Source organism: Carassius carassius, chromosome 49 (genome assembly GCF_963082965.1).
Source record: "Carassius carassius chromosome 49, fCarCar2.1, whole genome shotgun sequence".
Classification (NCBI taxonomy): domain Eukaryota; kingdom Metazoa; phylum Chordata; class Actinopteri; order Cypriniformes; family Cyprinidae; genus Carassius; species Carassius carassius.
The window spans coordinates 21,268,234-21,285,810 of record NC_081803.1 but is presented as its reverse complement, the minus strand read 5'-3'; the positions used below and the strand labels follow the sequence as shown (position 1 = coordinate 21,285,810).

At 35.3% G+C, this 17,577-nt stretch overlaps 2 protein-coding genes across 3 annotated transcripts in view; both read left to right on the top strand.

Annotated features, from left to right (window-relative positions):
- The first annotated feature begins 6,931 nt into the window (after positions 1-6,931).
- pla2g3 (phospholipase A2 group III) lies at positions 6,932-10,661 on the top strand. The gene is made up of 7 exons (XM_059545359.1): positions 6,932-7,589; positions 7,862-7,994; positions 8,122-8,256; positions 8,795-9,081; positions 9,178-9,307; positions 10,152-10,277; positions 10,428-10,661. Exons 1-7 carry the CDS (start codon positions 7,046-7,048, stop codon positions 10,639-10,641), a joined length of 1,569 nt encoding a protein of 522 aa, XP_059401342.1. The 5' UTR covers positions 6,932-7,045; the 3' UTR covers positions 10,642-10,661.
- A 1,078-nt stretch (positions 10,662-11,739) lies between these two features.
- LOC132132242 (tetratricopeptide repeat protein 28-like) overlaps positions 11,740-17,577 on the top strand; it is a 254,837-nt gene continuing 248,999 nt past the window's right edge. For both annotated transcript variants that reach the window (XM_059544582.1, XM_059544581.1), the window contains exon 1: positions 11,740-12,090. In XM_059544582.1, the coding sequence (XP_059400565.1) occupies positions 12,061-12,090 (30 nt within the window). In that variant the 5' untranslated portion in view covers positions 11,740-12,060. The remainder of the gene's footprint in view (positions 12,091-17,577) is intronic.

The following is a 17,577-nucleotide window of genomic DNA, read 5'->3' as shown; positions in this document are numbered from 1 at the left end:
AATTGTGCATTATAGCTGACACCTACATGAAAAATTACAGGTGTTTTTAGGCCTGTAAGTCATTCTCCTCAAATGCTACTGACATTAGAAAAGTGTATACCAATATCGCATGTAACTTTAGAGACGGTCCCTAAATTTGAGACTCTCGAACGTCCAACGTCAAGCCAACTTCATTTTTTCATAGTTTTCTTTTCTATGCGCCGGATTGGTGAAATCCTTTATCCAGGCATAGGTGTCCATCCATCAATTATGAACATTCAGCCGCAAACACGAGGTGCGAGCGGTCGCGAGCGCGGATGGGAGAATGGTGCAGGCCCGACCCCCAGGAAGTGCGTGCTTCTAATTTGCTTCACTTGTCTCCGTTGAATCCAATGGGGTCGCTGTGTCCATTTCTTTTACTGTCTATGCCGTGTTGTGATGGTGAATGGCTATGGAAGCACATGGGTAGCGATATTCAATTTGGAATGTAATATGCAAAATGACAATGCAATATGTAAAATGGCAATGCATTTCTGTATTTACATTTTCATTTTCCAATACATTTGTGCAACGTTTGGTGCAAAATGAAAATGAAAATTAAATTACATAATTTTCATTTGCCATTTCATACACCAGTTTTAATATGTAAAATTAAAACTAATTTTAATTAGTTAATGCTAGCTAATTTTAATGAATGTAGCAAAATTCAATGTGCACATTGAAAATGCATTCCGAGCCGAACACGTGTCCGTCCCCTCGCGCCATGTCAATCACTGCGTGAACAAGGCGGGGCTTGCAGAAGGTCTGAGACTCAAATCTCAAGAAGAGGATTCAAGTGAGAGAACATGGACAAGTCCGTGTACGTTTGATCATTTCGGTTTATGGCTTCAATATTTAATTTGCACTTGTGGGCGGGGCTGAAACGCTGCTTTCATTTGATTGGTCGAATCGCTCCAGCTTCAGCTCGGTCTTTTCATTCTTTCGGGCAGAATAAGAGTCAGTGTGAGTGAAGCACTGTAATGTCTAAAACTACACTCACTGTTAATTAGCATAATATTTGAATCAGATGATGCTGGGCACATAATTCGTGCTGCTGCGACTTGCAAGAGACCCCGTTAAATTATTTCTAGGTTATAGTATTGTATAAATACTGTCCCTCTGATAAATACAGTGCAAATAGTTCTGTCTCTTTGGAAAAAAGTGAAGTGGAAATAAAAATCAATAATAGACTGAACAGTTCCATGTCTGTAACATTTACCACTCTCATATTTTAAGTCATAAGGCACTAGGTATGTGTGTGTGACATTAATAAATAATTGTAAAAATTAATATTGTTACATTTCTGAAATAAAAATAGTAAAATTAGCTCTATGCTGCGCAGTGCTCCTGTAGCCTACCCCAGAGCGCCCTCTCGCGGCTGGAGACGGTAATGTTTTCTCTTGGTTCTGAATAAATGCGAATTATATATGTTTTTTTCCTCGTCATGACGTATTTTTGGACTGATGCAACTTATACCGAAAAATACGGGTAACATTATTATTATTATTTATTATGAGAGTAACTGACACAGACTGTTTTTTGCACTGTTTTTATCAGTGGGACAATATTTATACAATACTATAACCTAGAAATAATTTAACGGGGTCTCTTGCAAGTCGCAGCAGCACGAATTATGTGGCCAGCATCATCTGATTCAAATATTATGCTAATTAAAAGTGAGCGGTGGTTTCAGACATTACAGTGCTTCACTCGCACTGACTCTTATTCTGCCCGAAAGAATGGAAAGACCGAGCTGAAGCTGGAGCGATTCGACCAATCAGATGAAAGCAGCGTTTCAGCGCCGCCCACAAGTGCGAATGAAATATTGAAGCCATAAACCGAAATGATCAAAACGTTCACGGACCAACTGTCTTGTCCATGTTCTCTCACTTGAATACTCTTCTTGAGATTTGAGTCTGTGACCTTCTACAAGCCCCGCCTTGTTCACGCAGTGATTGACATGGCGGGAGGGGGCGGACACGTGATCGGCTCGGAATGCATTTTCAATGTGCACATTGAATTTTGCTACATTCATTGCGGGACACTGAATGAAAATGCAATCGTAAGTGTCTTGACTGTGAGTGTTAATGCATTTAAGAAAAATAGCATTTAAATGATAATTTTGCCACAGTTTTTGCTTGAACATGTTATACATATCTAATCATTTCTGTAATACATTTTAATTTTAATTTTGCAACTTATAAAGCGTTAAAATTAGTATTCATTTTACATATTAAAACTGGTGTATGAAATGCCAAATGAAAATTATGTAATTTAATTTTCAATTTCATTTTGCACCAAATGTTGCACAAATGTATTGGAAAATGTAAATGTAAATACAGAAATGCATTGCCATTTTACATATTCCATTGTCATTTTGCATATTACATTGCAAATTGAATATCGCTACCCATGTGCTTCCATAAATGGCACATTGTACTGCGCGCAGACCAATCGGTGTTAACGTCATACCACCGCGTCCGCGAGACCTTTTCTTTTTATATCATACACACACCGTCCCGATTGGCCTGCACACACTGCTTAAAACATTTAGTTATAAAGAAATTATAAATATAATTAAGTATCGATACCAAAATAGAAGCTTCTGAGTATCGAAATATCGATACTGCAGCATTGATGTGCACATCCCTAATTTTCATCTATTCTTGTTTAAGTGATTCCAGTTTTGGATTTTGTTTTTTTGTTCTTGGATTATATTTTGGATAGCTTTGGTTTTCTTTTGCTTCGGTCTAATTTTGTTTTCAATTGTCTGTTTTGGCTCTTGCTTGTTTTTGTGTATTGTCCTGTCTTGCCCACACTCAGATTTCCTGGCCACTGAACCCCACTGTCTGGAAGCAGCTCACCTCTCTCACGTGCACGTCTCTGGTCTCGTGAGTCTCTACCTGGCGACTACACTGGTCACATTTGAGTTTCACTTGAAGCTACGGGTTTCCTGTATCTACCTGGCCCTTCCTCTGGAGCTGCCTACTCTGTGCTTGAGCCCGTGGTCATCTCGGACTGTCTCAGTGGTCATCCCTCCTGCCCGTATTGTTGTCTGCCCTGCCCATCTGTTTGAACTGTTTCACTGCAAATTTCCCCAGCTGTTCCAGGATACGTTTTGTTAATAAAATACCCTTGTCTGGTCATTCTGCATTTGGGTCCCATTTCTTGCAGATCTCTAAAATGATGGGTGTTACTTTTTTTCTTTCTTAAAATCATGACTTAATAGAGTGCTGATGGCATATTTTTATGTTCTGTTTATATTCAGTGAACATTTCTGCAATGTATTACGGATACTGTTGATTGGAAGTTCGCTGTGATTTTGCCAAGCAAGACATGTTCCTGGATCAACATCTTTTGATGAACCTGGATCAACTTTCAAGATCAACCTAAAATCAGAGGAAAATGACAGCTGATTAATGTAGAAGCACCGAATCCTGATTGTTAGCCTAAAACTGACATCTCCTGAAAAGTTATCCCTCAATTCTGATTGGTTGATTGGAATCATATGACAAGGATGTTGCTCCAGGAACATATTGTACTTCGTGAAATCACGCTCACCTGATTTATTATAAACAAGTAATAGCACTATAAAATTTATCCTAAATGTAGCAGGAAGCCAGTGTAAGGACCTGAGGACCAGTGTTGGTGAAAGTTACTTAATGCATTACAATATTGCGTTACTTTCTAAAAAAGTAACTAATTATGTTACTAAGTAACTTTTTATTGAAAGTAATTCATTACGTTACTTTTGCGTTACTTTTTAAATCTGGGCTGGGCTTGCTTGTTTGCTTATAATATAACAAGTTTTATATTTGTCAAAAGTAAAAGCCCTTTCACACCAAAAGCCTCAGGCTGAAGGAAATGTAAATTCACATCTACATAGAACACAGAAGACGTTCAACACTTCAGCAATAAAAAAAGTAGAAATGTTTATCTTGTGTAATTTTTGCTTATTAGTATGGTTGAACTGGATCATCAAAGGTTAGCAGAAAATTGGTTAATAAAATGGGATTAAATACATAAAAGATATTTGTATGATTTAACATATCTAATTATTGCTGCTTTGTGGCATATTCTGAGTTGCTTTTAATTGTTTTTATTCATTTAGAGGAAAACTAAATCTGATTTTTTTTTTTTTTTGTGAGTGCGTGAGATGAATCAAATGCATGTTCACATTTATCCTGAACTGAAGTAACATCTTACTCCTGATTTCTCTCAACAAGGGCACAGCAGATCTTTCAGTCAATAAATGGGATTAAAATAACTGGCTTTACTTATTTGAAAAGTATGCATGAAGTTTCTCCATGCATTCACTGCTTTGACATGACTACTAAAACTAGGTCTGACTCCAGAATCACAGCAAGATTCCTGATTTATTTTTAAGTTTTTATTTATTGTATATACCAGGTAAACACACCTACTTACTAGTACGCTTTTACAGTTATAATCTCGCTCTTGCAAACTATTCAAACTCAAAGTTTCAGAGAAAATGTATTTAAATAAAAGCAATAATAGTTCACGGTGGTGACTCTAAAGTCGTGACTGTGGTGTATTCGTTTATATCCTACATCTAGATTTCTACTTCAGGCAACTGTGTCCATGCTTCAAAAATAATATAAGTTATGTTAATTACTGAGGACTATCATGTTGAACAACGTATGTAAGAATCATAAAGTTTTGTTCCCCACAGAGCTTATTTTCTGCAATAATCCAAAAGCTAATGGAAAAAAATCCTATTAGAAATAACCAATTTGTACGTCAGCACCATATAAGGTCATTTTTATGACCAAGTTTTCTGTAAATGGGTGGGTTTACCTGAAAATGTAAACATTGACAGTCTATTGCACTATCAAAACATAGTTCTGTTTGTTTAAATCTCTTGGTTGACTGATACAGCTACAATGACTCAACCGATGGGGTAATTTTGTTTCCTGTAGGAAAACATTTTTTTTTTTTTCAATTCTTGCTGCAGGCGATAATGGTGCACACATCACTTTCAATAACATAAAAATAACCTCACTCAACATATGCTGACTCATTTCTCATATTCGGAATGAGTGTATTTTCCTTGTGTCTTTCTTGAGGCTGTTTCGAAGGGATATCCATTAGCCCGCACTGAATAAAGAAAAAAAGCACATTAAAAAATTCCAGCTAACCGATGTTTCGACTCTAATGGCATAATTGCAATTATTCCAAATTGAGCTAACAGTCAGTATAAATATTCCTCTGAGAGCATTCTACCTTTTAGAAAAGTAAATGCTAAAAGCAAATGTTTTTAGCTTCTCATTTCATAGCAATCTTGTAATTTCCTCAAGCTTGTGTTTTTCCTCATTTGACAGATGTAACCGTTACATTTACCGGTGGAAGTACCACCAATAAAAGTGCTGTAATGGTTAACTGATTAGGACCGCATCCAGTGGTGACAGGGCAGAAACTTTGTGCGAATCAGGCGAGGTCTGCACCAATCAGCACAGGCGGACACGTACAACAAACTCATGTGACCTTTGCATCCTCATGTAAACACTGCAGCCTTAAGCAGCAATTCAAATGGGTTCAAAATTAATAATTCCTAGATAGAAATAAAGATTGGCGTATAAACTGGCCAGATGGCTGATAACTTTGTTAGGAACTGAAAAGACAATACATGATTTAAAATGCAATATTAATCTGAAACTGACATGAGCAATTCAGATCAAAGACACACAGACCACCTTAAGAAGGGAAACTTTTGCACTTTCTATACTTTTATCAAAGTGGAAAATCTGATTTCAAATTTATTTCGCCTGGTTTAAAAATAAAATATATATATATATATACCATGCATGCTGAAAAATAGATCAATTTAGAGGGCTCCCCTCAGCACAGAGATACTCAAGAAATGTGGTGTATATATATATATATATATATGAGTAAATGAAAATTATTTTTTTTTTTGGATAGAATGATCAAGGCTGCAACAACAGCTGTAAAATAAATGAATTAATAAATCTAAAAATAATAATGTTGTTTAAACATTTAAATTGAATGTAATTAAAAAAAGAACATTGTTTAAATGTATTATACATTTTTATCATTTGCATTTTTAATATTTTTTACATACATAAAACAGTATTTTAATATTTTTGTCTGATTAATCAACATATACATATATATATAAATTAGGAAACAAAACAAATTTAATTTTTTTTTTTTTTTTTTTTTTTTTTTTTTACAAATTTGTGACGGATGTAGTTTCACCAAGAGAAAGGAATTGCCCATGAGGAATATGTTTGTTATTAATATGCAATAAAAAAATCCAACTAAGTAATTATTTTAGGGACTTATTTGGGAAAAATAAGTAAATAAATTCAAAATATGATTTGTGGCTAAGAATAAATAATCATGACCAGTACATTTTTAACTTATGTGCAGACATCATGCTTAATAAATAAGCACTTGATGATTTTTAATAAAATTTTTATATATTAATGGACAACATAAAAATGCTGACCTAACTTAACCTGAACACATAAATGTAATAGTTTTGGATCGCATGTTTCTTTCTCCTCCCACGTGGAATTTGAATCTTTTTGTCTCGTTGTAAAGAATCATTTCATCGTGAGTAATAAGATATTAAATGTTTACTGCTGAGGGCATTGTTGACACTACTAAAAGATGATAGTGATCAGCCGGAGAGATAATTATAATTATACTAATGTGAGGCCAGGAAACGGAGAGGATTTACAATCTAATTCATCATCCTTTATGTAAATGTGTGTGCAGACATCTGTGCTTTCAAGTCTGTATTTACCAAAGACACACCCCCTTGTGTCATCCCACCCGTCTGTTCTGATGTGGCCAGGAGCCACAATGCAAGGAAAATCCCACATACGGATCAGAGTATAAATAAGGAGGAGTTGAGGCGCGCTCTTTGCCAGAGATGAGGGATTAAAACCCAGTTATCCTTCAGCACCTCTGGCTATTCATTCATTCATTCTAAAAAACACACAACATTTCTGTACAATTATTCAATTTGCTTAAAAAAATGCAAAGCTATCACCTTTTACAGGCAGTTTTATACCTTTCCACACTGTTTCATTCTTGTTTCAGTGCTGACAATTCTGAGAAAGGCAGCACTTTCTGTATTTGGACTAGATCCACTTCAGGTGGGCAAATACAGCATGCATTTCTCCAAAGGACTCAGTCTTCTCTTCTCTTGTTTGACAGCATATGGAACAAAAACAACAGCCTTTTTAGCTGCATGACAAGTGATGAGCAATCTGTGATTGACAGTTATCTGTCCAAGTGCTGGGAAGACAGCTCTTTCTCAAAGACCCTTGATGAACGCTTTGACATCAGGGAGCTGATTGATCCTCACGGTCCCTGTGAGGCTGCAGGCTTTACAGAGGAATTTACAGCATCTGTACGGAGGGCCAGAGACCTGAGGAGTGTTGGACCTGATGGATTTGAGCACCATGACAGTGGAGAAAGCTCCACACAGATGCTGCACCGCTCAAAGCGAGCATGGATGATTCCAGGGACTCTGTGGTGTGGCTCAGGAAATAAGGCGATGGCCTTTGGTGACCTGGGTAAGTTGGATTATATCAATCAATTTATATATATATAAATGATTAGTATTTTTAAATAAATACTTTATTTATAAGAATTGGTCTGCGATGACATTGAAAACGGAAGCATTTTCAACAAATAGATTTTTGGACCCCAGTGTTCGTACATTTAAATTAAATTAAATGCATGCTAAAAATATTTACATAAAGCACATGTAACATGTAAATTGCACATGTATAATAAATTATAAAATTAAATAATTTTTTTTTACCTGTTTTCTTGTCTTCTGCAGGTGTCTTTGAAGATACAGATAAATGCTGCAGAGAACACGACCACTGTAAAGACACCATTGCTTCCTTTTCATACGACCATGGTGTCTTTAACACCAACATCTTCACTTTATCACACTGCGACTGTGACAACAGGTATGTGAGCATCACGGCACTGAATATGAGACATATCCAACATAACCAGAGAGTTATTTCACTGAGCGAGCGTCTCAGATTACTGTATCTTATGACATTGTGATCAGGTCTTGTGATATCACTTCAGGTTCCGCCGCTGTCTCCTGGGTGTTAATAATACCATGTCCAACCTCGTGGGCTACGGATACTTCAATGTGCTAAAGATGCGCTGCTTTGAGTTCTCTCAGCAGATGCAGTGTGCCAAGAGAACGTGGTGGGGCATGTATGTATCCAGTTTCATTTGACTCAGCTCTTTCCTGTTGCAAAACATTCTCACTTTTCAGAAAAAAAAGCAATAATAACAGTAAAACAAGACATTAAACTCAAAATTATTTTTAACCAAAAATCTATACACTACCGTTTCAAAAGTTTGAACTTGGGTTGGTAAGACTTTTTAATATCTGCTCACCAAGGCTGCATTTATTTGATTAAAAATACAGTAAATTCAGCAATATTCTGAAATATTTTTACGATTTAAAATAAATGTTGTCTATTTGAATATATTTTAAAATGTCATTTATTTCCGTGATCAAGGCTGAATTTAGTGAATAATGGTAGAATTTTAAATTTGAGGTTAAAATGCAAACGTTTTAAAACCTTAAATTGTCAGGCACAAAACAAGCAAATACCTTGTTGAACTTTGGAAATTGTTCTCTTTGAAAACTTGGCACTTTGGTGAGATTTGTACATACTGTAATCTCTGAGCTGCACATAATGTTGTGTACACAGTTACAGAACCTTGTTGGTTTTCTCATTGGCAGGTGTGCAATTTATGAACTTGCTCAATACGCTGTGGTGAAAGATGCAGCAAACTACACTGACACACTCCCAGACCAAGACATGGAGATGCTGGAAACCAGTTTTCACCAAGCAATCACTCTGGGACAAAACCAGGTCACCAAAAACCCAGACCAATCACTTAATATACAAGATCCCAGGAGCAACAGTGAAGAACCGAGTCCAGTTTCGACATCACCAGAACCATCTGTTACAACACCGCGGTCCTGGACAGATGCACCAAATATAACAACAGACAGACCACAAAAAGGTGAGCTAAATATTACTCATATCAGATCTGTTGTAAATCAAGCAAATTGGCAATCTAGTAAGCGCTTCACTTTTTTAATTATTTTGTTTTTCATAGGCAAGTTTGAGATATGTGAGCTTTACAGAGACCTGGATTCATGCCATCTACAGATCCCTGCTTTACAGGAGAAATTTGGTCTACGAAACCCTGGCATGAGAACCCTTTACCACTGCAACTGTACTGCCAGGTGAATGCACACACAATATATCCACCCAAATTCATGTCTCTATTAGGGATGCACAAATCAATATTATGAAAATTTGCCATCCAAGACATAGATGTGTTTGTATCTTCATTAGAACACATTTAGAGAAATGTAGCATTGCATCAGTGTCTTAGCAATAGATGTTCTGCAGTGAATGGGTGCCGTCAGATTGAGAGTCCAAACAGCTGATAAAAACATCACAATAATCCACAAGTAATCCACAGCACTCCAGTCCAAGTTAATGTCTTGAGAAGTGTAAAGTTGCATGTTTGTAAGAAACAAATCCATCAAGACATTTTTTACTTCAAACAAGTATTTTATACATTACACTGCTTTCTCCAGTGAAGAAAAAAAACAAACAAAAAACAAAGACGTGTTAAAGACCTGTTTATGAGCAAAACCTGTCCAAACCATCTCTAAACAAATGTTTGTAGATTTTGATGTGTGCCTAAATATTAATATGTTTATTACAAACATGCAGCATTTCATTCGACAAGATGCTATTTGATGGAGTGGTGAGGATTACTTGTGAATTATTGTGATGTTTTTATCAGCTGTTTAGACTCTCATTCTCACGGCACCCATTCACTGCAGAGGATCCACTGGTGAGCAAGTGATGTAGTGCTACATTTCTCTAAATCTGTTCTGATGAAGAAACACCATTGTGGATGGTCTGATATATACTGTGTATATATATATATATATATATATATATATATATATATATATATATATATATATCCTTTAAGCAAGTCAAGAACATGTATGCAGGTTTTGAGTTAATCTGTGCATGATTTATCTCTGCTATCTACTGATACTTTCTCAGGCTCGTCCAAAAGATCTTGTCCAAAGAATTGGATGAAACGGACCCTGTGCATTCACTGTTGATGGATTTCGTGTCACAATCCTGCTTCACCCTGCCACAGTCTGAAAAGTGTGTCAATGGAAAAAGGTTGGCATAGACATTATAGTTAAACGTAGCCTCATTCAGGTTAACTGTCCCCAAATTTGTGCTGTGAATGACAATGGATCTACTAAACAAAGAATAATGTAATACAAATAATAATAGCCAATCAAAGTGCTTCTTTGTGCTTTCTCTTAGTTGCTCAAGTCATCCATCAGAAACACAGCTCAATAAAAACTGGAGGAAAGACATGAAAGAAGGAGGACATCTAGTGGACTTCAAGCGCAAACTCAAGAGGATAAACCCCAAGCGCTCCAAGAGAAAAGACTCTCCAGTCAGACTATATAAGAAATGCATCAGGATGCACACTAAACTGCAGAAACCTAGAGTTCCTAAACGGAAACAATCATAAAGCCTGTTTCAACTTACAATAATACAAAAACAAATGCTCTTATGAAACAGCTTATGTACATTGAGGGAAACGCTTCATTCTTTAACTCACAACCTGCCACACATGCACACACATGTGGAAGTTTGTGCTTAAATAGCATTGTGAACATATTTATTTAATATTAACTTTAGCCTAATATAATAGGTCAGAGTGTTAGTTAGCCTAGGCTACTTCATTATGGGGTAATATGGTACAAATTGTTTAAGCTGCAAGAAATAATAAGCATTTAAAGGCAACTTCTAAGTTGCATATATATTGTAATTATTTGGAAGTGATATTCTTAGGCATATCTTAAATGAAATAATGCATCGTGAACATTTAAGTCATAACTATTTAACTATAACTAGCAGGATGCATTTGCGCATGCGCTGAAAATATCTGGATATGTTGTTACGATATTTTTTTTTGATCTCGCCTACCTAATATTGCACTATATCTGAATTTATGTAACAAGCGAGCGTTGTAAATGTGTGTACAATTGTAAATAACATGTACATTAATTAATAAAGATATCTTTATATGAATCGACTTTGGTCATGTTCAAGTCCAGTATGGCCTACACTTACAAAGTTCTACTACCTTATTTATTTATTGTTTGTAAATGGTGAATTACACGGTAAATTGATAGGCCTACATTTATATATTAATCAGTCAGTAGGTTACCACCAAAATAAATCAATAAATAATAGGCTACTGTCATATTATCATCACTTTATCATGGCGAGGCCTAGTATTTTTGTAAATCATTTATATTTTACATATTTATATATTTACTGTATATATTACATATTTTAAAATATTATTATAATTATATTATTTAAAATATCGTAATTTATAACAACAGCCAATAACTATAATAGCAAACAGCAATAACATTTTAACTATAGCTGCGCTGTTGCGATTTACTAAACGGACTTTTTTTTTTTTTTATAAACGGACTGTCATTTAATGGTCAGTAGCCTAAATGTTTACATCGTCACAGTTTGAAAATATTTGGTCACTCAATAATTTGACAGAGTAAAAGTTCAGAAAGACGCCCCAGTGACGTCACATCGTGATTTAGGCCGATAGTAACTAGTCACAGTATGTAACTCAACTCCGTCTGATGTCATAAAGAGTAACTGAAGCCCTGAACTACTGAAAGCATCTGAACCGCCTCTTACCGGGAGGAGAGAAGAAAAACATGGCGAACTTTCCTCTGGAATAACTGTTTTCTGAAGAGCTGCTGCGCCTTTCTTTAATTAACGTTTCCGAGCGTGAATTCATTGATGCATCAACACTTTTAGTCTGGTAACGAGGCTGTTTCTCATGCACTCGGAGCGTGTGAAGTATCATGGGATGAGAGTTTGAAACAGTTGGATACTACTAAAGCAGGACAGGATGGAGAAACAAGGGACAAGACGCGAAAAGGTAAATAAACGCACAAATGGTGTGAAACGTGAGGCTTGATTGTGTTGTGTGTTACAATGTGATGTAAAACTGGATTTATTACTGCGGTGTGTTTCCATTAGAGCTGGCTTTCCTGTTTTCGTGTATAAAGCCACATACACTAAAAACTGTCAAGTTTGACATGCTTTCAGTGTTTGAGATTCCTTCCAGTACTCTTTTTTTTTTTTAGATCTAGAGCGTTATTATGCAAGTTTAGATTGTTGTTGAGTAACATGTCATTGCTGCTGTTAATAGATTTAGAGTGAGTTTGCATGAAATGCTTTAATGGGATAAATTACCTAGTGTATTTTTAAGTTGAATTTAACACTTTCATAATTCTGAATCATGCTGAAAAAATCACAGACAGTAAGCAATCATGACAGGCATCATGAAAATCCATAATGAGATGGATGGTGTAATATCTGGGCTGGTGACCTAGAGTTTGTAGGTTCAAGCCCTGCACAAGTTGATGTGAAAACGCTTCACGTTGGGTTACTGTACAGATACATTTTCATTGTTTTAGATAAAAGTGTCAGATAAATGGCAAAAAAAGTGTATAAATCTGTTAAAAAAAGGCAACTTTTAAAAATCCCTGACACAGGCCTTTTTTAGTCTCAGACCTGAATTTATGTGAACCTATTAAAGACACATGCTAGACAAACTATTTATGTTGTTGAAAACATCTGACAGAGTTGTGCAAACAATTTCATATCGTTCAGTATTGCTGCTTTATTAACTCCCAGCATGCATTGCATTGTTTTAGGATTATTGATCTGCTGTTTGCTGCTGCTGCTATTGTTATTTTGTCTTCATTTGTTATGTTTTTATTTTGACACAGATATAAATATAGTTGCACTGTCAAGAATTGATAGTCTTTGATTGATTAATTGATTGATTTAGTGGGCAAAGAAACTTGATGCATCATGTTGCCTTGTTTAAAACATAAATATATAGCTCACAAGCTAGAGATTTTAATTTTTGTATTACAGTAATCAGAATTCTTGGGTTGAAACTTTGCTCATTTGTGAAAAATGTCAGAATGCAAAAATATTAATGCTGTTAAAAACAAAATAGCAAAATATAATTCTTATCTCATTGTTTTTTTGTGTGTTAAATATGACTCAAACATGTTCTTATCATTGTTTATTTAGTATTATTTTATATACACTGTAGTGTATATATATATATACTGATTTTTAGTATACATTTTTCTTCTTCTTATTTCTTTTATCCAGATGGAGGAAGTCAGATATTGTCAGTGACACTCAGTGTGTACTGTACCTTACAGTAGGGAGTAGGATGTAGCTCACATCATGTTGTCACCGTGGTTGTTTCCAGCAGACCATGACTTGTTTTGTGGTGTTTTCAGACTCACAAGATGTTCATGGGTGCACCTGTGTTTTCTTTGAACCCAGACGGAGAGAATGCTGAGAGAATTTCCAATTGAATCAGTTGGGGGTGTTTCATGGGACAGCAGACTCTTCAGTGTAGCTGGTGTTTTTGGCAGAGTACACAAATCAACTTGAATGAAATATTTACTGGCAATAGTCACCAACCATGAACAGCAACTGTACTCAAAGATAAACTTTCCCATGCCTCCAGTCATATTTGATCATTTGTTTTCCAGAAAAAAATTCCATGCACACATGCATCCTGATCGCAAAAATATCATGCAAAGAATATGCACCAACTAGCTGAACTATGGTCCAGCCAAAGTAGTTTTTCTTCAAAACTTAGATGTCCTTAAAATCAAACATGGGAATGTATTCATTTCAAAACAAAGATCATATTATTTCTTTCTAATTCAAAATTTAGTGTTACTTGCCAACTCTTTGCAATTATTTGGGAAATTTATTAGCAATTTCTGAGTGAGAATTGTTTCCACAACATTTTTTTTTCAGTGTACAAAATGGGAAGTGTTTTGTGCCAAAATACTGTAGAGCTTGATTGGACTTATAAAAGTTGATTTATTAAGTTTAAAACCTCATTTATGTGCTGTTTTCATATCTACATTGTTACTTGCAGTTTATCAGTTGCACAATAACTTGCATAACTTTAACCGACTTGAGTCAGTTAAACAAGAAATTATTGAGAATTAATAATATTAAGAAATAGTCAATAGAATTTAAATATTTAGAAATAGTACACCCAAGAATGAAAATTAGCTGTCATTGTCCTCATCCTCAGGCCATCCAACATGTAGATGAGTTTGTTTTTTGAGAAATGTAGCATTGCATCATTGTCTCAGCAATGGATCCTCTGCAGTGGACAGACAGCCGACATCTCGTGGGCCCTTCTGAGCGGGCATCAACTTCTCCATCGGCCGCCTGATGCCTGCCAGAGGAGAGGCTTGTTTTCATTTTCCCAGGAATGTGACTCAGCCTCCTGACCTGCTCGAGACCGAGGGGTGGGATCACGAACGGCCAGACAGACACGGAAGCAGTGAGACACAGGGATCAACTTTGTTTGGTGTGTCAAACTGTTGGTCTAAAAATAATGGCAGGATGCAATATATATGTTATGATATTTATATATATATATATATATATATATATATATATATATATATGTATGTATATATGTATGGTACTGAAAGCAGGCTTAATTTTCTTCAAAAATGTCACTTTCATTTTTAAGCAAAATGTCATTTCTTATCTCTTTCATTTGATTTTGGTGTTAAATATGACTGCTCTTAAAGTGGATATTGGATGCCCAGTTTCCACAAGTTGGTATGATTCTTTAAGGTCTCCATGAAATGTTTGCATCATACATTAGTTAAAACTCCTCAGTGGTCGTGTAAAACAACACCCTTTTGTCAGAAACAGCTCTGTTGACAGCGACACGTTTATATATCATTTTATTCCAGATTCTTTTCAGTTACAGTAAACCATTTTTAATCGTTTTGGTTAACTTTGACAACCCTGGCTCTTGACAGGTTTATTGAGAGACACTTTATTGGTTTGGAGGGTCACGAGAAGATTTCCTTGTTGTGTCTGTGGATTGTCATGACCTGTGCCGGCTCTAGACAGGTTAAAAGGCCTTGTTTGCATGCTGAGGTTAGCGTCTGGTGGTGTTAGTTTGAGTTTAAACATTGGCTCAGTTTGAAGTGAGCGGCGATCAGACAGGAAGAACAAAGCATGAGGGAAAAACAGCCTTTATATATTTTTACCCAAATCAATTTTCACACCATGCTTGGATAATCCGTTGCTGTTACTAATAACAAACACACACCATGCCAGTACCAATAAAGCACTGTCCTCAGTGTCCTCAGTTTATGATGTGCATAAACAGACGTCAGATTTAGTTTATTGATCATTAGAGCAGATACATCATTGTTAATGTTGCTGCATTATCGTTTTCTTGTGCTGTAGATTATTTTAAAGGGGAGAGAGCTTTCACTTAGCATTCGTTCATTTTTGCAGCAGTTGCATAGCTAGTAGGTGAAATTGATTACGTTAAGGATTTTTGTTTTAATGAAATGAATATGTATATTCAGCAATGATTCATTAAATGTGACCGCAAATACATAGAATGTTAAAAACCTTCTTTTTCAAATAAATTTGACTTGCTGTTCATAACCAATTCGGGGAAAAAAAAGACTTTATCTCCAAAGCTCCAAAACTGTTTTCAGCATTGATAATAATCAGAAATGTTTCTTTAGCAGCAACTGATTTCTGAAGGATCATGTGACAGTGAAGACTGGAGTAATGATGCTGAAAATACAGCTTTGATCACAGAAATAAATTACATTTTAAAATATATTCACATAGAAAACAGCTATTTTAAATTGTACAAATATTTCACAGTATTACTGTTTTTGCTGTTGATTTGGATCAAATAACTGCACTGCAGCCTTGGTGAGCATGAGATGCTTCTTACCAAAGGAAAATATAAATACAATAAAAGATATAAATATATAAACATAAAAAATATATATATAAAAATATAATCTAAAATTTAAAGAAACAAACAAATAAATAAATAATATTCCAAACTTTGGTTAGTGTAAATTATCTTGGAATTTATTAAATAATAACCTACTTGCTTAATTTCAGTTTCTGAACAACAAATTTGGGAGGTCATGTGTTTCAATTTGTTTTTGTGATGTCCAAATGTTTAAAATGAGACATTTTTGCAGCTCGTCTTTTTACACTCTTTTTAATTTCTAAATGAAAATGTCATGTTCTCATATAGGATTGGAAAGTCCATTCACTAGTGAATTATTCTAAGATCATTATTTGACAGTGCTGGTTTGGTTCTTGACCAACATGAGCTCAGATTTGGTGCCGTCTTGCTGTTCTCTGGCCATGTGGACTCAATGATAATCAATCAAATTGCTAATTGAATTAGTGCGTGTCCAGAGATCATTGAGAAGCCTGTGACTACAGTCAGCATGTGGATTAATACGGCGTTTGGCCGTATTAACAGTTTCCAGCTGTTATTTTTGGACTGTCGGATGAAGCTGGCGTTGTATATGTGCTCGTGCTGATCATTGTGAGGTCTTCTCTGTGTTGTTTCAGCTGAAGATGAAGATGACCACCGGCTCCATCTCTTCACTGACTCGACCAAATCTGTCTGTTCAGAATTAGCTCCACCAAGGCTCTCATTATCTGCCCATATAGACAGCGGCCAACATAAATACGGCTAACACTGTTATCTGTGTCTGGCCTGCAGGGTGGATGTAGATCTCGCCAGACTTTCCTGAAGCTTCAGAACAACAGGACGCGTTCAAACCACACCACAGAACTGAATGTAAAAAAAAACAATCAGAGTAAAAAAATAAGCATTAATTGACTTAATGTTGGTGGTTGTTCTGGTGTCAGAGCAACTTTCATACTTTTTGACTGAGAGTTTTTAATTGAGAGTTTGGCTCATTAATCTGTGACTGACGGGGCCATGCCATGGAGAAATGATTATTTAATCTTAATTAGATGTCTGATGTGAAAAAGACTATTGGATCTATATAAATACAAATGTGTGCGCATGTTTTGGTTGACATTAATTAAATTATATAATGTGACATGTTCTGGAAAATAATAGCATTTTATGTATTTGTGTGTGTGTGTGTGTGTGTGTGTGTGTGTATATATATATATATATATATATATATATATATATATATATATATATAAATTGCTACCATTTTCCAGAATGAACATAAAAAATCCCAAATGCTGAATAAAAATAAAATAATACAAATAATTTTAAAATGTAAAGTAGGCAAAGCCAGAGAAAGGATAAAATATTAATTGTTACCATTATTATTATTTTATTTATTTAATTATTTATTATTATTATTTTTTCGAGTTTCTGCTGGTCTATTTTTAATCCATTTTACTGCCCACCAACAAAATTTTTTTAAGTTGGAAATAAAACAAAAGATTATTGGAGTATGTTTTGCTGGAAAATACTATTTCAGTCGTGTTTAATTCAGTGTTACTTGCCTTTAACATTTATATAGCGTTATAG